The 20,051-nt window shown below is 29.5% G+C and overlaps 1 protein-coding gene across 3 annotated transcripts; it reads left to right on the top strand.

The window, feature by feature from the left end:
- Window positions 1-315: 315 nt before the first annotated feature.
- Window positions 316-8,142, top strand: LOC145230109 (uncharacterized). 3 transcript variants are annotated; one of them, XM_080095484.1, is made up of 25 exons: window positions 316-540; window positions 660-731; window positions 1,052-1,108; window positions 1,182-1,217; window positions 1,291-1,359; window positions 1,420-1,488; window positions 1,567-1,635; window positions 1,714-1,782; window positions 1,861-1,929; window positions 2,008-2,076; window positions 2,155-2,223; window positions 2,302-2,370; window positions 2,449-2,517; window positions 2,596-2,664; window positions 2,743-2,811; window positions 2,889-2,957; window positions 3,035-3,109; window positions 3,180-3,248; window positions 3,322-3,396; window positions 3,582-4,924; window positions 5,161-5,223; window positions 5,289-5,345; window positions 5,406-5,619; window positions 5,691-5,761; window positions 6,804-8,142. In XM_080095484.1, the coding sequence occupies exons 1-25, from the start codon at window positions 503-505 to the stop codon at window positions 6,869-6,871; spliced, it is 3,066 nt and encodes a 1,021-aa protein (XP_079951610.1). In that variant the 5' UTR covers window positions 316-502; the 3' UTR covers window positions 6,872-8,142. The 3 variants fall into 3 exon arrangements, with proteins under 3 accessions (XP_079951610.1, XP_079951608.1, XP_079951609.1); XM_080095482.1 differs by having other exon boundaries at window positions 5,406-5,615; window positions 6,804-6,864; XM_080095483.1 differs by lacking the exon at window positions 1,052-1,108 and having other exon boundaries at window positions 5,406-5,615; window positions 6,804-6,864.
- The last annotated feature ends 11,909 nt before the right edge of the window (window positions 8,143-20,051 follow it).

Genomic DNA, 20,051 nt, shown 5'->3' with positions numbered 1-20,051 from the left:
CTTAGCTGTGTCGACAGCACATAAAATCATTTCAAAGCGGCCATGCCTTGCGTTACCTAATGATGTGCGCCAACTGCTTGCTTTAAGTCGTTTGTGATCTGGAGCCTTTTAGAACTAGTTATTAATCACAACAATAAAACACCATGAACACGCTAAGGACGACATTTTATTAATTAAAAAAGATAAAGCACCTCAGTTTGCGCTTCATTTTCATCGCTATTATCCGTAACAATGCAATCCAGTTCGTGCGACAACTTGTGTTTTCTGTGGACTTTGATTTGCTGAAGCATACACGTGGCGTTTGTTGTTCTCGGTCTGTCGTCCGGTTTATGTGCAATGAGATTTTGTACAAACTTAAGGCCAATGAATAATAATTGTCGTATTTCGCAGAGTTATTCTCATAAGTCAGCAGTTCTCAGAGTTATTCTCATAAGTCAGCAGTTCTCAGAGTTATTCTCATAAGTCAGCAATTCTCGTGTGTATAACTTTGTTTTTGTAAAAAATGGATTCGGAAAACCTAGCTACTACATCCGGTTTGAGGTAAGTTTCTTTTCGTGGTTTTACTATAAGTGAAATGTAAGCGTATAAAATTAAAAAGATTAGTGCAAGTTTAATCTGCAGTTCTAATGAAACTGTTATGCGTCCTGTTTTTTGTGCAGCAAAATTTCAAAAAAAGGTCACAAGAGATGCATTGTATTTGATTCATCAAATTCTGATTCTGAATTATCAAGGTAAACTTTAGAATTTGAGATTAAAAGTTTATTCCCATTTGTAAATATTTAGGATGTTGGTGTTTATTGCTCTTGTAACAAACAGAATAATATTGCTCTTTTGTGAAAACTCTTTAACAGATAGGGTAGGTTCATTTTAGCTGGTCAGGTGCAGAGTGATAAAGCATTGATGTAGGTTTTTTTAGTAAAGTTAAAAATTGACTTTACTTTTGTGGTATCAGAATATGTAATTACAAGTGAAAGTTTAGATATATGTACGTATTAACAAAGAAGTAATGCAATAAACAAGCTATCCAGATTGATGTGTTTGTATCATAAAGATCACAAGATCATATGCACATTTCTCGAAGCAGCAGTGTCTCTTCATCTACACAGAGGTAAAATGGTTGCAAGGCAGTTGTTTATAACTTTCTGTTAATAGCAGATACAATCTAATATTTTATCATAAAGGTTCTCCAACAGCAGTTCCTCTCCATGTTTAAGAAGGTAAACTGTGGTTACTGTGCAGATTTTGATGAAAGTAATTAAACTGTTAAATGTGTCTCCTTTAACCATAAAGATCACATCATACTGGACAAAAACAGGCTAGATTTTCATGCAGCAGTAGCTTATCTTCGTCTCGTGGAAGGTAAACTGTGGTTACTGAGCTCCTACATTTTGATGAAAGTATTTTCCTTTAAATATACAGATCACATCGTATTGGACACAAACAGGCTAGATATTCCCGCAGCAGTAGCCCATCTTCGTCTCGTGGAAGGTGAACTGTGATTACTGTGCTGATACATTTTGGTGAAAGTATTTTAGAATTTTAAGTGTGTCTCCTTTAATCATACAGATCACATCGTATTGGACACAAACAGGGTAGATATTCCCGCAGCAGTAGCCCATCTTCGTCTCGTGGAAGGTGAACTGTGATTACTGTGCTGATACATTTTGATGAAAGTATTTTAGAATGTTAAATCTGTCTTCTTTAATCATTCAGATCACATCGTATTGGACACAAACAGGCTAGATATTCCCGCAGCAGTAGCTTATCTTCGTCTCGTGGAAGGTGAACTATGATTACTGTGGTTATACATTTTGATGAAAGTATTTTAGAATGTTAAATCTGTCTTCTTTAATCATTCAGATCACATCGTATTGGACACAAACAGGCTAGATATTCCCGCAGCAGTAGCTTATCTTCGTCTCGTGGAAGGTGAACTATGATTACTGTGCTTATACATTTTGATGAAAGTATTTTAGAATGTTTAATCTGTCTTCTTTAATCATTCAGATCACATCGTATTGGACACAAACAGGCTAGATATTCCCGCAGCAGTAGCTTATCTTCGTCTCGTGGAAGGTGAACTATGATTACTGTGCTTATACATTTTGATGAAAGTATTTTAGAATGTTAAATCTGTCTTCTTTAATCATTCAGATCACATCGTATTGGACACAAACAGGCTAGATATTCCCGCAGCAGTAGCTTATCTTCGTCTCGTGGAAGGTGAACTATGATTACTGTGCTTATACATTTTGATGAAAGTATTTTAGAATGTTAAATCTGTCTTCTTTAATCATTCAGATCACATCGTATTGGACACAAACAGGCTAGATTTATCCGCAGCAGTGGTGCTTCACGTTCTCATAGAAGGTAAACTGTGATTACTGTGTTTATATATTTTAATGAAAGTTTTTTAGAATGTTAAATCTGTCGCATTTGATTATTTAGAGCACATCAAATTGGACACAAACAGGCTAGATATTCCCGCAGCAGTAGTGCTTCACGTTCTCATAGAAGGTAAACTGTGATTACTGTGTTTATATATTTTTAAGAAAGTATTTTAGAATGGTAAATCTGTCTCATTTAATCATTTAGAGCACATCATATTGGACACAAACAGGCTAGATATTCCCGCAGCAGTAGCTTATCTTCGTCTCGTGGAAGGTGAACTGTGGTTACTGTGCTTATGTATTTTAATGAAAGTATTTTAGAATTTTAAGTGTGTCTCCTTTAATCATACAGATCACATCGTATTGGACACAAACAGGCTAGATATTCCCACAGCAGTAGCCCATCTTCGTCTCATAGAAGGTAAACTGTGGTTACTGTGCTTATGTATTTTAATGAAAGTATTGTAGAATTTAAGTGTGTCTCCTTTAATCATAAAGATCACATCAAATTGGACACAAACAGGCTAGATATTCCCGCAGCAGTAGCTTATCTTCGTCTCGTGGAAGGTACACTGTGGTTACTGTGTTCTATGTTTTGATGAAAGTATTTTTAAATTTTAAATGTGTTTCCTATTTTCATACAGATCACATTATATTGGACACAAACATACTTCCAGAAGGTATTCCAGAAGCAGTAGTGCTTCACTGTCTCATAGAAGGTAAACTGTGTTTCTGTAATTTTTCTGAAATTGTTTTAGAATTCTAAATGTGTCCTATATAATCGTAAAGATCACATCACCATTTTGGGAAAATTAGAAAAAGATTTTACAGGAGTAGAAGTGGTTCCTCTTGCCATAGGTATGCTAAATGTTACTTGAACAGTTGTAATGCTATAAAAGAGTGCACAAAAGAGGTTTTATATTTTATAAAGATCACTACCTGGTTTGGGAAACAATGAATCCAGCTTTTCCAGGGGCAGCAGTAGTGCTTCTTCTTTTCCTCAGAGGTGAAAATGATTGCTATGTGTTTAAACCTTTCAATCTGTGACTTAAATAAGGTCAACTTTACATATTGTTGTTCCTGTTTCAAAAATTCAAAAGCAAATTCATGTAAATTGTCACACAAGCAAAAGTAAACATTGTCCGTCTTGTTGACGTTTAAAGATTGCTAAATAGGATGTACACAATTTAGGTGTTCAAACTCTGGGAGAAAAGTGAGGCAATGTCCATTTTGTGGTGACATGTTTACTAATGTGACACATCACAGAAAGAAGCATCCAGATATTCCCAAAGAAGATTTTTTCTATGACAGCTACGCAAAAAGACAGAAGTTAGGAAATTATAGGACTTTTACAGGGTATCAGTGCTGCATATGCAAGGTAGTGGTTTTGGGATTAAAGAGTCATGTTTTAAACAAACACAAAGATATAGCCAAGGATTCCAAAAAGTTTGCCAAGGTCATACAACAAAGCCAGTGTAGCCTTCAGTTAGCAGATGTTCTAGAAGCATACAAACACACATTAATTACCATGGGAAGTGGAAATAGAAACAAAACCACTCCAACACAGGCAAATTCCTATCTTAATCAAATTCGATCACTACTTGCTGATTTGGATGATTTTCGGCACCCACACAAAGTCTATTCAAACTTATGCGACCGTGTTCACAAAGACGGAAGTGCATCAACTAAATATGCATATTTAGCAACCCTGAACAATTTCCTGCAGTATGTTCAATTGCAGTTTGAAGATATCTCTAACCAATACAACATCTGTAAGCTTTTAAAATATGTCCATGAATGGTTGCGCAGGCAAAGGCCTAAAAAGGAAAAGAGGGAAGTTTTCATGAAAGATAGATGTAGGCGCTCACTTGCCCACTGCAGCTTTCCTGGTAAAGTCATTTTAAACTATATTGAAAGAAATGAAAATAAAATAAAGGCAATCAGACAGAAGGAAGTCGGCTCACTGTCATGCAATCAGTTGAAACAACTAAGTGGTGACTTATTTGCCCGTGTCATATGCCACCAAGGTTGCAGATCTTCAGTTTTTACGGGAATGTTAAAGTCAGAATTTGCAAATCATGAGGAAACATCACAAGGAAACTTTTCGATATTAGTTAATGAGCAAAAGGAGAGAAGGCGCCATGGTTGCGTAGTTCTAACGACAGATGAATTTTCAGATGCAAAAATACTATCTGAACATATTTGGGAATATTTGAAAAAACTATCAGTTGTTCCAAGTGAAGAAAGAATGTTTCCATCATTCTTTGGCAAAAGCATTGGTAAAAAAATGACTCCCTCACAGTTTAATGCTATTTACAAAGAAACAACTGCAAATTTATTTAAAAAACCTATAACCGTAACTCAGACAAGAAAATTAATTGCAAGAGAAATAAGCATGAAACCGAAAGACGTTCAAAGAGCTGTAGCTTGCGCTGAAGGCCATTCTGTTGAGGTCCAAGAAAAATTTTATAACATCACTGATCCTGGCACTATAGTTGAAAAAGCAAGAAATGTCCTTGAACAAATAGCCAAAGGTTAGCTAGTTATGATTTGTTGAAATAGTATAATATCCACATATTTGATTTATTGAGTCAATTATAGCAAGTTTGTAAAAGAAACCCAAATGATTTAGATAGTTGGTACTATATTTTGGAGTAAGATACAGTGTACATTTTTAACGATATGGGTATTTATTGAAACGTAGTTCTTTGCAAAACTGTTTGATACCTATGCATTATTTGTTTATGATATTTAAATACAATGTTTTTAGATGACATTGCAACTACTGATCCAAAAAAAGCTGATGATTCATCAAAACCATGTCATCAGAAAAGTATATATATGAGTGAAACTTTATCTAATTTTGTGACAGGATACCTAACTAGATGTTTGTTGTAGCTTCTGATGTTGTCTCCGAAAACTCTGTTGGTTTAACAACACCAGATGAGGAACAAGGTAAATGAAATGATGCATATGCGGTTGAATGTACCTAACATTATCACTGATTATTTGCAGTTTTTATGGATGAACCAGCTCATATTCAATATCTAAAAGTTGAATTTGTGGATGATGATCTGACATGCTACATTTATCAGATTAATGACATAAAATCTGCTTGCCGAGGAAGAGTCAAGTCTTTTACGGACATAAAAATAGGAGATACTGTTTATGCAAGATGGCCAGAAGACAAACTTTTTTATCAAGCCAAAGTAATCGACCCTTCAGGTTTGTCTTATTCACACTTAAAACAATCTAGAATACATATCTGGCAAACACCTAACACAAAAATTTTTTTGCTAGTTTCTCCAAAAAAACCATGTGTCGAAATTCTGATTCCATGTCGGTTGTGACCCCAAGTAAGAACAAACCAGGTAGATAGAGACTTTTTTCACATTGTACAGTAACTTTTTTGAAAATAATTTGGTAATAACATTTTTTTGTGTTGACTAAAGAAGTAAGCATTTAAAGCATGGAAGTACAGTATAAAAATAAAGTGTTACATTAATTTGCATATTATTTGGTTTTGTCGTCCATGACTTTGTTAAATCATCTCGCATAAATGTACAAAACAGGTAATTTTATGCAGTGCAATGTTTTCTGTAAATTTGAATGTACACCAGCACTTCATTGCAGTGTGATTTGGTGAATTAACAGCATTCATTTCATACATTGTAACCAGGGTTAGCCCGTTAACCAAAGTTTGATGCGATACCAGTACCCGATATTTTAGACCAAAGTTCTGCAATCCGATACCCGATAATCTGGCATTTATTTACAAACATGGTTTATATTATTATCACAGTGACATGTCAATTCCTACACAAAAATTACTTTTAATTACCATTGACAGTATATTTAACCACATATAGGTCACAAGTATTTAGCTATTTTAAACATTGTGCTTGATGAGAATCAGTTTGTTAATATTTTCTGGTGATCAAGGAGATTTAGTATTTCCAACAACAGAAAACAATCACTCACAAGCAACACTACTTAATGTTAAGCCTAAAAAACACAGCCAAATTAAACAATGCTGGAAATTTTGATTGGTTTAGATTCACATACACTATCTTCAGTATCTATAACATGGGCTCTAGTGTAAAGTCGCTACAGCCAAACCGTTTTTTTTTAATAACATGCCAACAAATGCATTTTTCCCTATTAAATAGTTTTGCTTCTTTAAAAAGCTTTAAACTGATAATTTGAACTACTTTTGCAATTTTTTCTTACCTAACCCCCTGTCTAGACAGCTATTTAAGAGCCAGTGTAAACAAGGCTTGATCTTCTTAAAGAAATTTTAGATAGCCGTTTGTAATGAACAAATCCCCCCTTTTCTCAAATTAAAAAGTGCAAAAAATAATGTGTGGCAGTGAGAGTGCTTTTGTTCAATTTTGTTTCTGTTACTTGTTGCAGGGTCCACAGTGAAGCAGAGGAGAAACTCTGGTGGTGCTCAAAGTGGTTCACATTTAAAGTTGAAATGAACAGGATGATACCCATTTGTTTGTGATCTTGTTAACCATTTGTTTGTGATCTTGTTAACCAATCGTTTGTGGTCTTGTTAACTATTTCTTTGTGATCTTGTAACCATTGGTTTGTGGCCTTGTTAACAATTCGTTTTTGGCTTTGTTAACCATTCGTTTGTGATCTTGTTAACCATTCAGTTGTGGTCTTGTTAACCATTCATTTGTGGTCTTGTTAACCATTCATTTGTGGCCTTGTTAACCATTTGTTTGTGATCTTGTTAACCTTTCATTTGTGGCCTTGTTGACAATTCGTTTGTGATGTTGTTAACCATTCATTTGTGGCCTTGTTAACCATTCAGTTGTGATCTTGTTAACCATTCAGTTGTGGTCTTGTTAACCATTCATTTGGGATCTTGTTAACCAGTCATTTGTGGTCTTGTTAACCATTCATTTGGGATCTTGTTAACCATTCATTTGGGGCCTTGTTAACCAGTCATTTGTGGCCTTGTTAACCATTTGTTTGTGATCTTGTTAACCATTCAGTTGTGATCTTGTTAACCATTCAGTTGTGGTCTTGTCAACCATTCATCTGTGGCCTTGTTAACCAGTCATTTGTGGCCTTGTTAACCATTCATTTGTGGCCTTGTTAACCATTTGTTTGTGATCTTGTTAACCATTCAGTTGTGATCTTGTTAACCATTCAGTTGTGGTCTTGTTAACCATTCAGTTGTGATCTTGTTAACCATTCAGTTGTGGTTTTGTTAACCATTCATTTGTGGCCTTGTTAACCATTTGTTTGTGATCTTGTTAACCATTCATTTGTGGCCTTGTTAACAATTCGTTTGTGATGTTGTTAACCATTCATTTGTGGTCTTGTTAACCATTAGTTTGGGATCTTGTTAACCTTTCATTTGTGGCCTTGTTGACAATTCGTTTGTGATGTTGTTAACCATTCATTTGTGGCCTTGTTAACAATTCGTTTGTGATTTTGTTAACCATTCATTTGTGGCCTTGTTAACAATTCGTTTGTGATGTTTTTAACCATTGGTTTGTGATCTTGTTAACAATTCATTTGTGATCTTGTTAACCATTCATTTGTGGTCTTGTTAACCATTCATTTGTGGCCTTGTTAACCATTAGTTTGTGATCTTGTTAACTATTAGTTTGTGATCTTGTAAACCAATCGTTTGTGATCTTGTAAACCATTCGTTTGTGATGTTGTTAACCATTCAGTTGTGGTCTTGTTCACCATCTGATTCTGTTAATAATAAAAAAAAATTTTGAGACTGGGGAAAGTGTGATTAAAAAAGAAATCCAATGATTTTCACAGGCAGGCTCCTAGTGATTTTATACCAAATATTTGTTTTTTTTTGGCAGAATGATTTACAAATCCAGAGTGATTAAATGTTTTCTGAAATGGATCAGTATTTTCAATGATACCAGATTAGAATTTGGTTTCACATTTGCAGTACAGGTTAAAAGAATTGGCGAAAACAATTTAGAATCTGTCATGCTTTTCCCCCAACTTTTAAAATCTGATCTTGGAATTAAGATACTAAACTTGACTCACTGCTTGTTTGGTATTTTTTTAAACACTAATCATTTTTGAAACAGATTTGAATCCAGTAAATATATTTAAAATAAATTTGTTTCCTGTAACAATATTCGAAACAAATTTGTTTCCTGTAACAATTTTTGGAACAAATTTCTTTCCTGTAACAATTTTTGAAACAAATTTGTTTCATGTAACAATTTTTGAAACAAAATTGTTTCCTGTAACAATTTTTGAAAGAAATTTGTTTCCTGTAACAATTTTTTTGTGCAACTATTTTGCAAACCTGTCATGCTTTTGCCCTAACAACTTATCAAATCTGATATTGAAACTAAGATACTGAACTTGACTCACTGCTTGTTTGGTATTTTTTTATTAAACCGGATATTAAAGCGAATTGTATAATAATTTTTGAAACAAATTTGTTTCCTGTAACAATTTTTGGAACAAATTTGTTTCATGTAACAATTTTTGAAACAAATTTGTTTCCTGTAACAATTTTTGGAACAATATTGTTTCCTGTGACAATTTTCGGAACAAATTTGTTTCCTGTAACAATTTTTTGTGTGCAAATATTTCAAAAATTTGTCATGCTTTTCCCCTAACATCTTAGGCATTTTTTTGTTTTGTATTTTTTTTATTAAACTTGGAAATTAATGTGAAATCTATAATAAATATTGAAACAAAATTGCTTCATGTAACAATTTTTGAAACAAATTTGTTTCCTGTAACAATTTTTGAAACAATATTGTTTCCTGTAACAATTTTTGAAACAAATTTGTTTCCTGTAACAATTTTTGAAACAATATTGTTTACTGTGACAATTTTTGGAACAAATTTGTTTCCGTTAACAATTTTTGAAACAAATCTGTTTCCTGTAAAAAAAAATTTTCGTTCAAATATTTCAAAAATTTGTCATGCTTTTCCCCTGACTTCTTAGGGATTTATTGTTTGGATTTTTTTGATTAAACTTGGAAATTAATGTGAAATCTATAATAATTTTTGAAACAAATTTGTTTGATGTAATAATTATTGAAACGAATTTGTTTCCTGTAACAATTTTTGTCAACAAATTTGTTTCCTGTAACAATTTTCGGAACAAATTTGTTTCCTGTAACAATTTTTGAAACAAATTTGTTTCATGTAACAATTTTCGGAACAAATTTGTTTCCTGAAACATTTTTTGAAACAAATTAGTTTCCTGTAACAATTTTTGAAACAAAATTTGTTTCCTGTAACAATTTTTGGAACAAATTTGTTTCCTGTAACAAATTTTGAAACAAATTTGTTTCCTGTAACAATTTTTTTTCGTTCAAATATTTCAAAAATTTGTTATGCTTTTCCCCTAACATCTTAGGCATTTTTTGTTTGGTATTTTTTTTATTAAACTTGGAAATTAATGTGAAATCTATATAATTATTGAAACAAAATTGTTTCATGTAACAATTTTTGGAACAAATTTGTTTCATGTAACAATTTTTGAAACAAAATTGTTTCTTGTAACAATTTTTGAAAGAAATTTGTTTCCTGTAACAATTTTTTTGTACAACTATTTTGCAAACCTGTCATGCTTTTCCCCTAACAACTTGTCAAATCTGATATTGAAACTAAGATACTGAACTTGACTCACTGCTTGTTTGGTATTTTTTTTATGAAGCCGGATATTAAGGTGAATTATATGATAATTTTTGAAACAAATTTGTTTCCTGTAACAATTTTTGAAACAAATTTGTTTCCTATAACAATTTTTGAAACAAAATTGTTTCCTGTAAAAAATTTTGAAACAATATTGTTTCCTGTAACAATTTTGTGTGTGCAAATATTTCACAAATTTGTAATGCTTTCCCCCTATCATCTTAGGCATTTTTTTGTTTAGTATTTTTTGATTAAACTTGGAAATTAATGTGAATTCTGTAATAATTTTTGAAACAAAATAGTTTTCAGTAACAGTTTTTGGAACAAATTAGTTTCCTGTAACAATTTTCGAAACAAATTTCTTTCCTGTAGCAATTTTTGGAACAAATTTGTATCCTGTAACAATTTTTGAAACAAATTTGTTTCATGTAACAATTTTTGAAACAAAATTGTTTCCTGTAACAATTTTTGAAAGAAATTTGTTTCCTGTAACAATTTTTTTGTGCAACTATTTTGCAAACCTGTCATGCTTTTGCCCTAACAACTTATCAAATCTGATATTGAAACTAAGATACTGAACTTGACTCACTGCTTGTTTGGTATTTTTTTATTAAACCGGATATTAAAGCGAATTGTATAATAATTTTTGAAACAAATTTGTTTCCTGTAACAATTTTTGGAACAAATTTGTTTCATGTAACAATTTTTGAAACAAATTTGTTTCCTGTAACAATTTTTGAAACAATAGTGTTTCCTGTGACAATTTTCGGAACAAATTTGTTTCCTGTAACAATTTTTGGAACAAATTTGTTTCCTGTAACAATTTTGTGTGTGCAAATATTTCAAAAATTTGTCATGCTTTTCCCCTATCATCTTAGGCATTTTTTTGTTTGGTATTTTTTTTATTAAACTTGGAAATTAATGTGAAATCTATAATAATTTTTGAAACAAATTTGTTTCCTGTAACAATTTTTGAAACAAATTTGTTTCCTGTAACAATTTTCGAAACAATATTGTTTCCTGTAACAATTTTTGAAACAAATTTGTTTCCTGTAACAATTTTTGAAACAAATTTGTTTTATGTAACAATTTTTGAAACAAATTTGTTTCCTGTAACAATTTTTGGATCAAATTTGTTTCCGTTAACAATTTTTGAAACAAATCTGTTTCCTGTAAAAAAAAAATTTCGTTCAAATATTTCAAAAATTTGTCATGCTTTTCCCCTGACTTCTTAGGGATTTATTGTTTGGATTTTTTTGATTAAACTTGGAAATTAATGTGAAATCTATAATAATTTTTGAAACAAATTTGTTTGATGTAATAATTATTGAAACGAATTTGTTTCATGTAACAATTTTTGAAACAAATTTGTTTCCTGTAACAATTTTTGGAACAAATTTGTTTCCTGTAACAAATTTTGAAACAAATTTGTTTCCTATAACAATTTTTTTTCGTTCAAATATTTCAAAAATTTGTTATGCTTTTCCCCTAACATCTTAGGCATTTTTTGTTTGGTATTTTTTTTATTAAACTTGGAAAATAATGTGAAATCTATATAATTATTGAAACAAAATTGTTTCCTGTAACAATTTTTGGAACAAATTTGTTTCATGTAACAATTTTTGGAACAAAATTGTTTCATGTAACAATTTTTGAAACAAATTTGTTTCCTATAACAATTTTAGAAACAAAATTGTTTCCTGTAACAATTTTTGGAACAAATTTGTTTCCTGTAACAATTTTTGAAACAAATCTGTTTCCTGTAATAATTTTTTTTCGTTCAAATATTTCAAAAATTTGTTATGCTTTTCCCTGAACATCTTAGGCATTTTTTTGTTTGGTATTTTTTTATTAAACTTGGAAATTAATGTGAAATCTATAATAAATATTGAAACAAAATTGTTTCATGTAACAATTTTTGGAACAAATTTGTTTCCAGTGACAATTTTTGAAACAAATTTGTTTCATGTAACAATTTTTGGAACAAAATTGTTTCCTGTAACAATTTTTGAAACAAATTTGTTTCCTGTAATAATTTTTTCTTGTGCAAATATTTCAAAAATTTTTCATGCTTTTCCCCTAACATCTTAGGCATTTTTTTGTTTGGTATTTTTTTTTTATTAAACTTGGAAATTAATGTGAATTCTATAATAATTATTGAAACAAAATTGTTTCATGTAACAATTTTTGGAACAAATTTGATTCCACTGACAATTTTTGGAACAAATTTGTTTCATGTAACAATTTTTGAAACAAATTTGTTTCCTGTAACAATTTTTGGAACAAATTTGTTTGCTGTAACAATTTTTGAAACAAATTTGTTTCCTGTAACAATTTTTGCCAACAAATTAGTTTCCTGTAATAATTTTTTCTTGTGCAAATATTTCAAAAATTTGTCATGCTTTGTCCCTAACATATTAGGCATTTTTTTGTTTAGTATTTTTTGATTAAACTTGGAAATTAATGTCTGTATTAATTTTTGAAATAAAATTGTTTCATGTAACAATTTTTGAAACAATATTGTTTCCTGTAACAATTTTTGCCACAAAATTGTTTCCTGTAACAATTTTAGAAACAAATTTGTTTCCTGTAACAATTTTTGGAACAAAATTGTTTCCTGTAACAATTTTTGCAACAATATTGTTTCCTGTAACAATATTCGAAACAAATTTGTTTCCTGTAACAATTTTTTAAACAAAATTGTTTCCTGTAACAATTTTAGAAACAAATTTGTTTCCTGTAACAATTTTTGGAACAAAATTGTTTCCTGTAACAAATTTTGCAACAATATTGTTTCCTGTAACAATATTCGAAACAAATTTGTTTCCTGTACAGTTTTTGAAACAAATTTGATTAAACTTGGAAATTAATGTGAAATCTATAATAATTTTTGAAACAAATTTGTTTGATGTAATAATTATTGAAACGAATTTGTTTCATGTAACAATTTTTGAAACAAATTTGTTTCCTGTAACAATTTTTGGAACAAATTTGTTTCCTGTAACAAATTTTGAAACAAATTTGTTTCCTATAACAATTTTTTTTCGTTCAAATATTTCAAAAATTTGTTATGCTTTTCCCCTAACATCTTAGGCATTTTTTGTTTGGTATTTTTTTTATTAAACTTGGAAAATAATGTGAAATCTATATAATTATTGAAACAAAATTGTTTCCTGTAACAATTTTTGGAACAAATTTGTTTCATGTAACAATTTTTGGAACAAAATTGTTTCATGTAACAATTTTTGAAACAAATTTGTTTCCTATAACAATTTTAGAAACAAAATTGTTTCCTGTAACAATTTTTGGAACAAATTTGTTTCCTGTAACAATTTTTGAAACAAATCTGTTTCCTGTAATAATTTTTTTTCGTTCAAATATTTCAAAAATTTGTTATGCTTTTCCCTGAACATCTTAGGCATTTTTTTGTTTGGTATTTTTTTATTAAACTTGGAAATTAATGTGAAATCTATAATAAATATTGAAACAAAATTGTTTCATGTAACAATTTTTGGAACAAATTTGTTTCCAGTGACAATTTTTGAAACAAATTTGTTTCATGTAACAATTTTTGGAACAAAATTGTTTCCTGTAACAATTTTTGAAACAAATTTGTTTCCTGTAATAATTTTTTCTTGTGCAAATATTTCAAAAATTTTTCATGCTTTTCCCCTAACATCTTAGGCATTTTTTTGTTTGGTATTTTTTTTTTATTAAACTTGGAAATTAATGTGAATTCTATAATAATTATTGAAACAAAATTGTTTCATGTAACAATTTTTGGAACAAATTTGATTCCACTGACAATTTTTGGAACAAATTTGTTTCATGTAACAATTTTTGAAACAAATTTGTTTCCTGTAACAATTTTTGGAACAAATTTGTTTGCTGTAACAATTTTTGAAACAAATTTGTTTCCTGTAACAATTTTTGCCAACAAATTAGTTTCCTGTAATAATTTTTTCTTGTGCAAATATTTCAAAAATTTGTCATGCTTTGTCCCTAACATATTAGGCATTTTTTTGTTTAGTATTTTTTGATTAAACTTGGAAATTAATGTCTGTATTAATTTTTGAAATAAAATTGTTTCATGTAACAATTTTTGAAACAATATTGTTTCCTGTAACAATTTTTGCCACAAAATTGTTTCCTGTAACAATTTTAGAAACAAATTTGTTTCCTGTAACAATTTTTGGAACAAAATTGTTTCCTGTAACAATTTTTGCAACAATATTGTTTCCTGTAACAATATTCGAAACAAATTTGTTTCCTGTAACAATTTTTTAAACAAAATTGTTTCCTGTAACAATTTTAGAAACAAATTTGTTTCCTGTAACAATTTTTGGAACAAAATTGTTTCCTGTAACAAATTTTGCAACAATATTGTTTCCTGTAACAATATTCGAAACAAATTTGTTTCCTGTACAGTTTTTGAAACAAATTTGATTAAACTTGGAAATTAATGTGAAATCTATAATAATTTTTGAAACAAATTTGTTTGATGTAATAATTATTGAAACGAATTTGTTTCATGTAACAATTTTTGAAACAAATTTGTTTCCTGTAACAATTTTTGGAACAAATTTGTTTCCTGTAACAAATTTTGAAACAAATTTGTTTCCTATAACAATTTTTTTTCGTTCAAATATTTCAAAAATTTGTTATGCTTTTCCCCTAACATCTTAGGCATTTTTTGTTTGGTATTTTTTTTATTAAACTTGGAAAATAATGTGAAATCTATATAATTATTGAAACAAAATTGTTTCCTGTAACAATTTTTGGAACAAATTTGTTTCATGTAACAATTTTTGGAACAAAATTGTTTCATGTAACAATTTTTGAAACAAATTTGTTTCCTATAACAATTTTAGAAACAAAATTGTTTCCTGTAACAATTTTTGGAACAAATTTGTTTCCTGTAACAATTTTTGAAACAAATCTGTTTCCTGTAATAATTTTTTTTCGTTCAAATATTTCAAAAATTTGTTATGCTTTTCCCTGAACATCTTAGGCATTTTTTTGTTTGGTATTTTTTTATTAAACTTGGAAATTAATGTGAAATCTATAATAAATATTGAAACAAAATTGTTTCATGTAACAATTTTTGGAACAAATTTGTTTCCAGTGACAATTTTTGAAACAAATTTGTTTCATGTAACAATTTTTGGAACAAAATTGTTTCCTGTAACAATTTTTGAAACAAATTTGTTTCCGGTAATAATTTTTTCTTGTGCAAATATTTCAAAAATTTTTCATGCTTTTCCCCTAACATCTTAGGCATTTTTTTGTTTGGTATTTTTTTTTTATTAAACTTGGAAATTAATGTGAATTCTATAATAATTATTGAAACAAAATTGTTTCATGTAACAATTTTTGGAACAAATTTGATTCCACTGACAATTTTTGGAACAAATTTGTTTCATGTAACAATTTTTGAAACAAATTTGTTTCCTGTAACAATTTTTGGAACAAATTTGTTTGCTGTAACAATTTTTGAAACAAATTTGTTTCCTGTAACAATTTTTGCCAACAAATTAGTTTCCTGTAATAATTTTTTCTTGTGCAAATATTTCAAAAATTTGTCATGCTTTGTCCCTAACATATTAGGCATTTTTTTGTTTAGTATTTTTTGATTAAACTTGGAAATTAATGTCTGTATTAATTTTTGAAATAAAATTGTTTCATGTAACAATTTTTGAAACAATATTGTTTCCTGTAACAATTTTTGCCACAAAATTGTTTCCTGTAACAATTTTAGAAACAAATTTGTTTCCTGTAACAATTTTTGGAACAAAATTGTTTCCTGTAACAATTTTTGCAACAATATTGTTTCCTGTAACAATATTCGAAACAAATTTGTTTCCTGTAACAATTTTTGAAACAAAATTGTTTCATGTAACAATTTTAGAAACAAATTTGTTTCCTGTAACAATTTTTGGAACAAAATTGTTTCCTGTAACAAATTTTGCAACAATATTGTTTCCTGTAACAATATTCGAAACAAATTTGTTTCCTGTACAGTTTTTGAAACAAATTTGTTTCCTATAACAATTTTTTTTCGTTCAAATATTTCAAAAATTTGTTATGCTTTTCCCCTAACATCTTAGGCATTTTTTGTTTGGTATTTTTTTTATTAAACTTGGAAAATAATGTGAAATCTATATAATTATTGAAACAAAATTGTTTCCTGTAACAATTTTTGGAACAAATTTGTTTCATGTAACAATTTTTGGAACAAAATTGTTTCATGTAACAATTTTTGAAACAAATTTGTTTCCTATAACAATTTTAGAAACAAAATTGTTTCCTGTAACAATTTTTGGAACAAATTTGTTTCCTGTAACAATTTTTGAAACAAATCTGTTTCCTGTAATAATTTTTTTTCGTTCAAATATTTCAAAAATTTGTTATGCTTTTCCCTGAACATCTTAGGCATTTTTTTGTTTGGTATTTTTTTATTAAACTTGGAAATTAATGTGAAATCTATAATAAATATTGAAACAAAATTGTTTCATGTAACAATTTTTGGAACAAATTTGTTTCCAGTGACAATTTTTGAAACAAATTTGTTTCATGTAACAATTTTTGGAACAAAATTGTTTCCTGTAACAATTTTTGAAACAAATTTGTTTCCTGTAATAATTTTTTCTTGTGCAAATATTTCAAAAATTTTTCATGCTTTTCCCCTAACATCTTAGGCATTTTTTTGTTTGGTATTTTTTTTTTATTAAACTTGGAAATTAATGTGAATTCTATAATAATTATTGAAACAAAATTGTTTCATGTAACAATTTTTGGAACAAATTTGATTCCACTGACAATTTTTGGAACAAATTTGTTTCATGTAACAATTTTTGAAACAAATTTGTTTCCTGTAACAATTTTTGGAACAAATTTGTTTGCTGTAACAATTTTTGAAACAAATTTGTTTCCTGTAACAATTTTTGCCAACAAATTAGTTTCCTGTAATAATTTTTTCTTGTGCAAATATTTCAAAAATTTGTCATGCTTTTTCCCTAACATATTAGGCATTTTTTTGTTTAGTATTTTTTGATTAAACTTGGAAATTAATGTCTGTATTAATTTTTGAAATAAAATTGTTTCATGTAACAATTTTTGAAACAATATTGTTTCCTGTAACAATTTTTGCCACAAAATTGTTTCCTGTAACAATTTTAGAAACAAATTTGTTTCCTGTAACAATGTTTGGAACAAAATTGTTTCCTGTAACAATTTTTGCAACAATATTGTTTCCTGTAACAATATTCGAAACAAATTTGTTTCCTGTAACAATTTTTGAAACAAAATTGTTTCCTGTAACAATTTTAGAAACAAATTTGTTTCCTGTAACAATTTTTGGAACAAAATTGTTTCCTGTAACAAATTTTGCAACAATATTGTTTCCTGTAACAATATTCGAAACAAATTTTTTTCCTGTACAGTTTTTGAAACAAATTTGTTTCCTGTAACAATTTTAGGAACAAATTTGTTTCCTGTAACAATTTTTGGAACAAATTTGGTTCCTGTTACAACTTTTGAAACAAATTTGTTTCCTGTAACATTTTTTAAAACAAATTTCTTTCCTGTAACAATTTTTGGAACAAATTTGGTTCCTGTTACAATTTTTGAAACAAATTTGTTTCCTGTAACATTTTTTAAAACAAATTTGTTTCCTGTAACAATTTTCGGAACAAATTTGTTTCCTGTAACAATTTTTGAAACAAATTTGTTTCCTGTAACATTTTTTAAAACATTTTTTTTCCTTTAATTTTTAAAAGGAAAAATTTTTTGAACAAACATTCTGTGTCGCCATTTTTATCGATTTTGAAAAAAAATGACTCTTTATCTCCATCTAGTGGACTAAAATGTTCGAAACAAAATTGTTACAAAACGCAACAAATTTTGTTAAAAAATGTTAAAGTTTTTTTTTTCAGGTCGACACAAATTTTGCTCGGAAACAATTTTTAACGTTGGAAACAAAATTCGTTTTGCCGAAACGAATTTCGTTTTGTCGAAACAATTTCGAAACGTTTTTTGCGTTTCAAGCCAAATTTCCTATCTCCACCGTACCTGCCGGTCTGCATTTGCAGTCCTGTAAGACAGAGGATAGGCTTTTTGTGGTTGGTCTGGGTGTGTGCGTTTTTTGTGTATTTTTTGCTTTTATCCCGCTTTTTATTGTTTTTAGACACTGATGATGCTTTTTATAGCGAAATGCATTTGTTTTGATAAAACAAATAAAACATAGCGACAGATTTAGTGGTTTTTCACACTGAATTTTCTTCATCTGATTTTAATGACCCTGAATCGTCGCGGTCGTTTTACTTGAAAGGAGATTTCAATAATAAGAAAAGAATTACTACGTTTTGAATTCGATTCTTATCTTAACTTTAGGTAGCCCATTACGGAAAGTAAAAGGCAATGTTTAGTCATTTACCTTTATTGCTGTGAGAAGGGATTTATCCTCACTAATTGTAACTTGCTTGGCTTCCTCCAAGTCTTTCTCTTTTCTCTCTGCATCTTCTTGTACTTTTACCTGCATCAAGTGTTTTATTTGAGATACAATTCTCATCATTGACAGCTAAAAGAATATGTCACTACATTAACATTTTTGTCATTTAGATTTAAAGTTCTTAGTTATCAATATTTGAAACAAGTTGTCGCAATCAATTACCTTCCTGGCTTGGCTTTTCTGTTGTTCTGCTCCATAAAGCTTGACTTGCTTTATGAGTTGAGCATTTTTAATTGGTTCAAATTTCATATTGTCTTGCTTTAGAATTTGACAAAAAGCAACTTTGTCTTTTTAACGTATAAAAAATCAAACAAATCAAACAAGCACCATTTTATTTATTCAGCCCTTATCACATAACCCATTTTGGGTGCACATGTATAAGTATTTGTTCAATAATTTTGAAATATATCCCTGATTCCTTTTCGTATGCAAGCCTGGTTTTGATACATAAAAATCGCAATAAAACCAAATAGGATTCGGTGCCCTATACCTTTTCATGAGTTTTTCCATTCTCAAACATTTGTGGAAAAGATTCTTTTCCATACGCTAGCATTGCAGTTGTTGCAGTCTTGAAAGGTTTTGATGCAGTTCCATCGCCTGTCTGATCACATCCATGTTTTTCATGGATGTATAATTCTTCTAAAATTTAATTATATGGTATAATTTGTAACAGGTGTGAAACTGCAATGTTATGGATGACGTGTTACAGAAATGTTTAATTCCATGTGCAACATAAACTCACGCAACATTGTTTAAATGTTGTCATTTTAATATTGGCTTCTACTGCTTGTCTTTGTAACAGAAACTGGAAACTTTTTGTTTCCGGACCAGCCAAGGTCATTGTGATTTTTGCCATAAATAGGCACACCTAATGCATATTTAGGGTATTTTCTTTCACTCGAACATTTTGCTTCATGATCACCATCATATTAAGTGAAATACAATTTATTAAAAGTAATGCCCTTCAACATTTTTGGCAATGCAATTTACAGGACAGAATAAGATTGACTTGGATTCCTACAAACGCTAAGTGTTTTTCCACTTTCATGCACTGTTGCCAACATGCCCGCCACCTCGCATTTTTGTAAAACTCGGCGCCTATGGTTAGGGCTATTAGGAATGACGTTGGGTCACTGGGTGTTATCAATAAAATTAGTTAAAACCAACGTCGATCCTAAAGTAAAATGTTCAAAAACTTACTTCCCAAATCTACCCCACTTTACCTACAAAATTAATAATGCTGTTCTTTGCGCCACCAATTGAAAATTAGCTAAATGTGAAGCGTGAGTTATGGTCAAGGTGACTAAAAACAATAAATTATCCTAACTTCATGTGCTGTGTCCGCGACGCCCTAAAAACATTAGGACGTTGCGTTTTTGTCCGAATTTCGATAATTGAGTAATTTTTTAAAATTTGCAACACTTTCTATACGATTTTTGCATTCTGACAAATGTCATCGATCGCCAAGAATTGTTGAGATTGTCACAATAAACATTATACCA

This window comes from Phallusia mammillata, chromosome 5, assembly GCF_965637545.1.
Source record: "Phallusia mammillata chromosome 5, kaPhaMamm4.hap1.1, whole genome shotgun sequence".
In the NCBI taxonomy this organism is placed as follows: domain Eukaryota; kingdom Metazoa; phylum Chordata; class Ascidiacea; order Phlebobranchia; family Ascidiidae; genus Phallusia; species Phallusia mammillata.
This window is presented reverse-complemented; position numbering and strand designations above follow the sequence as displayed.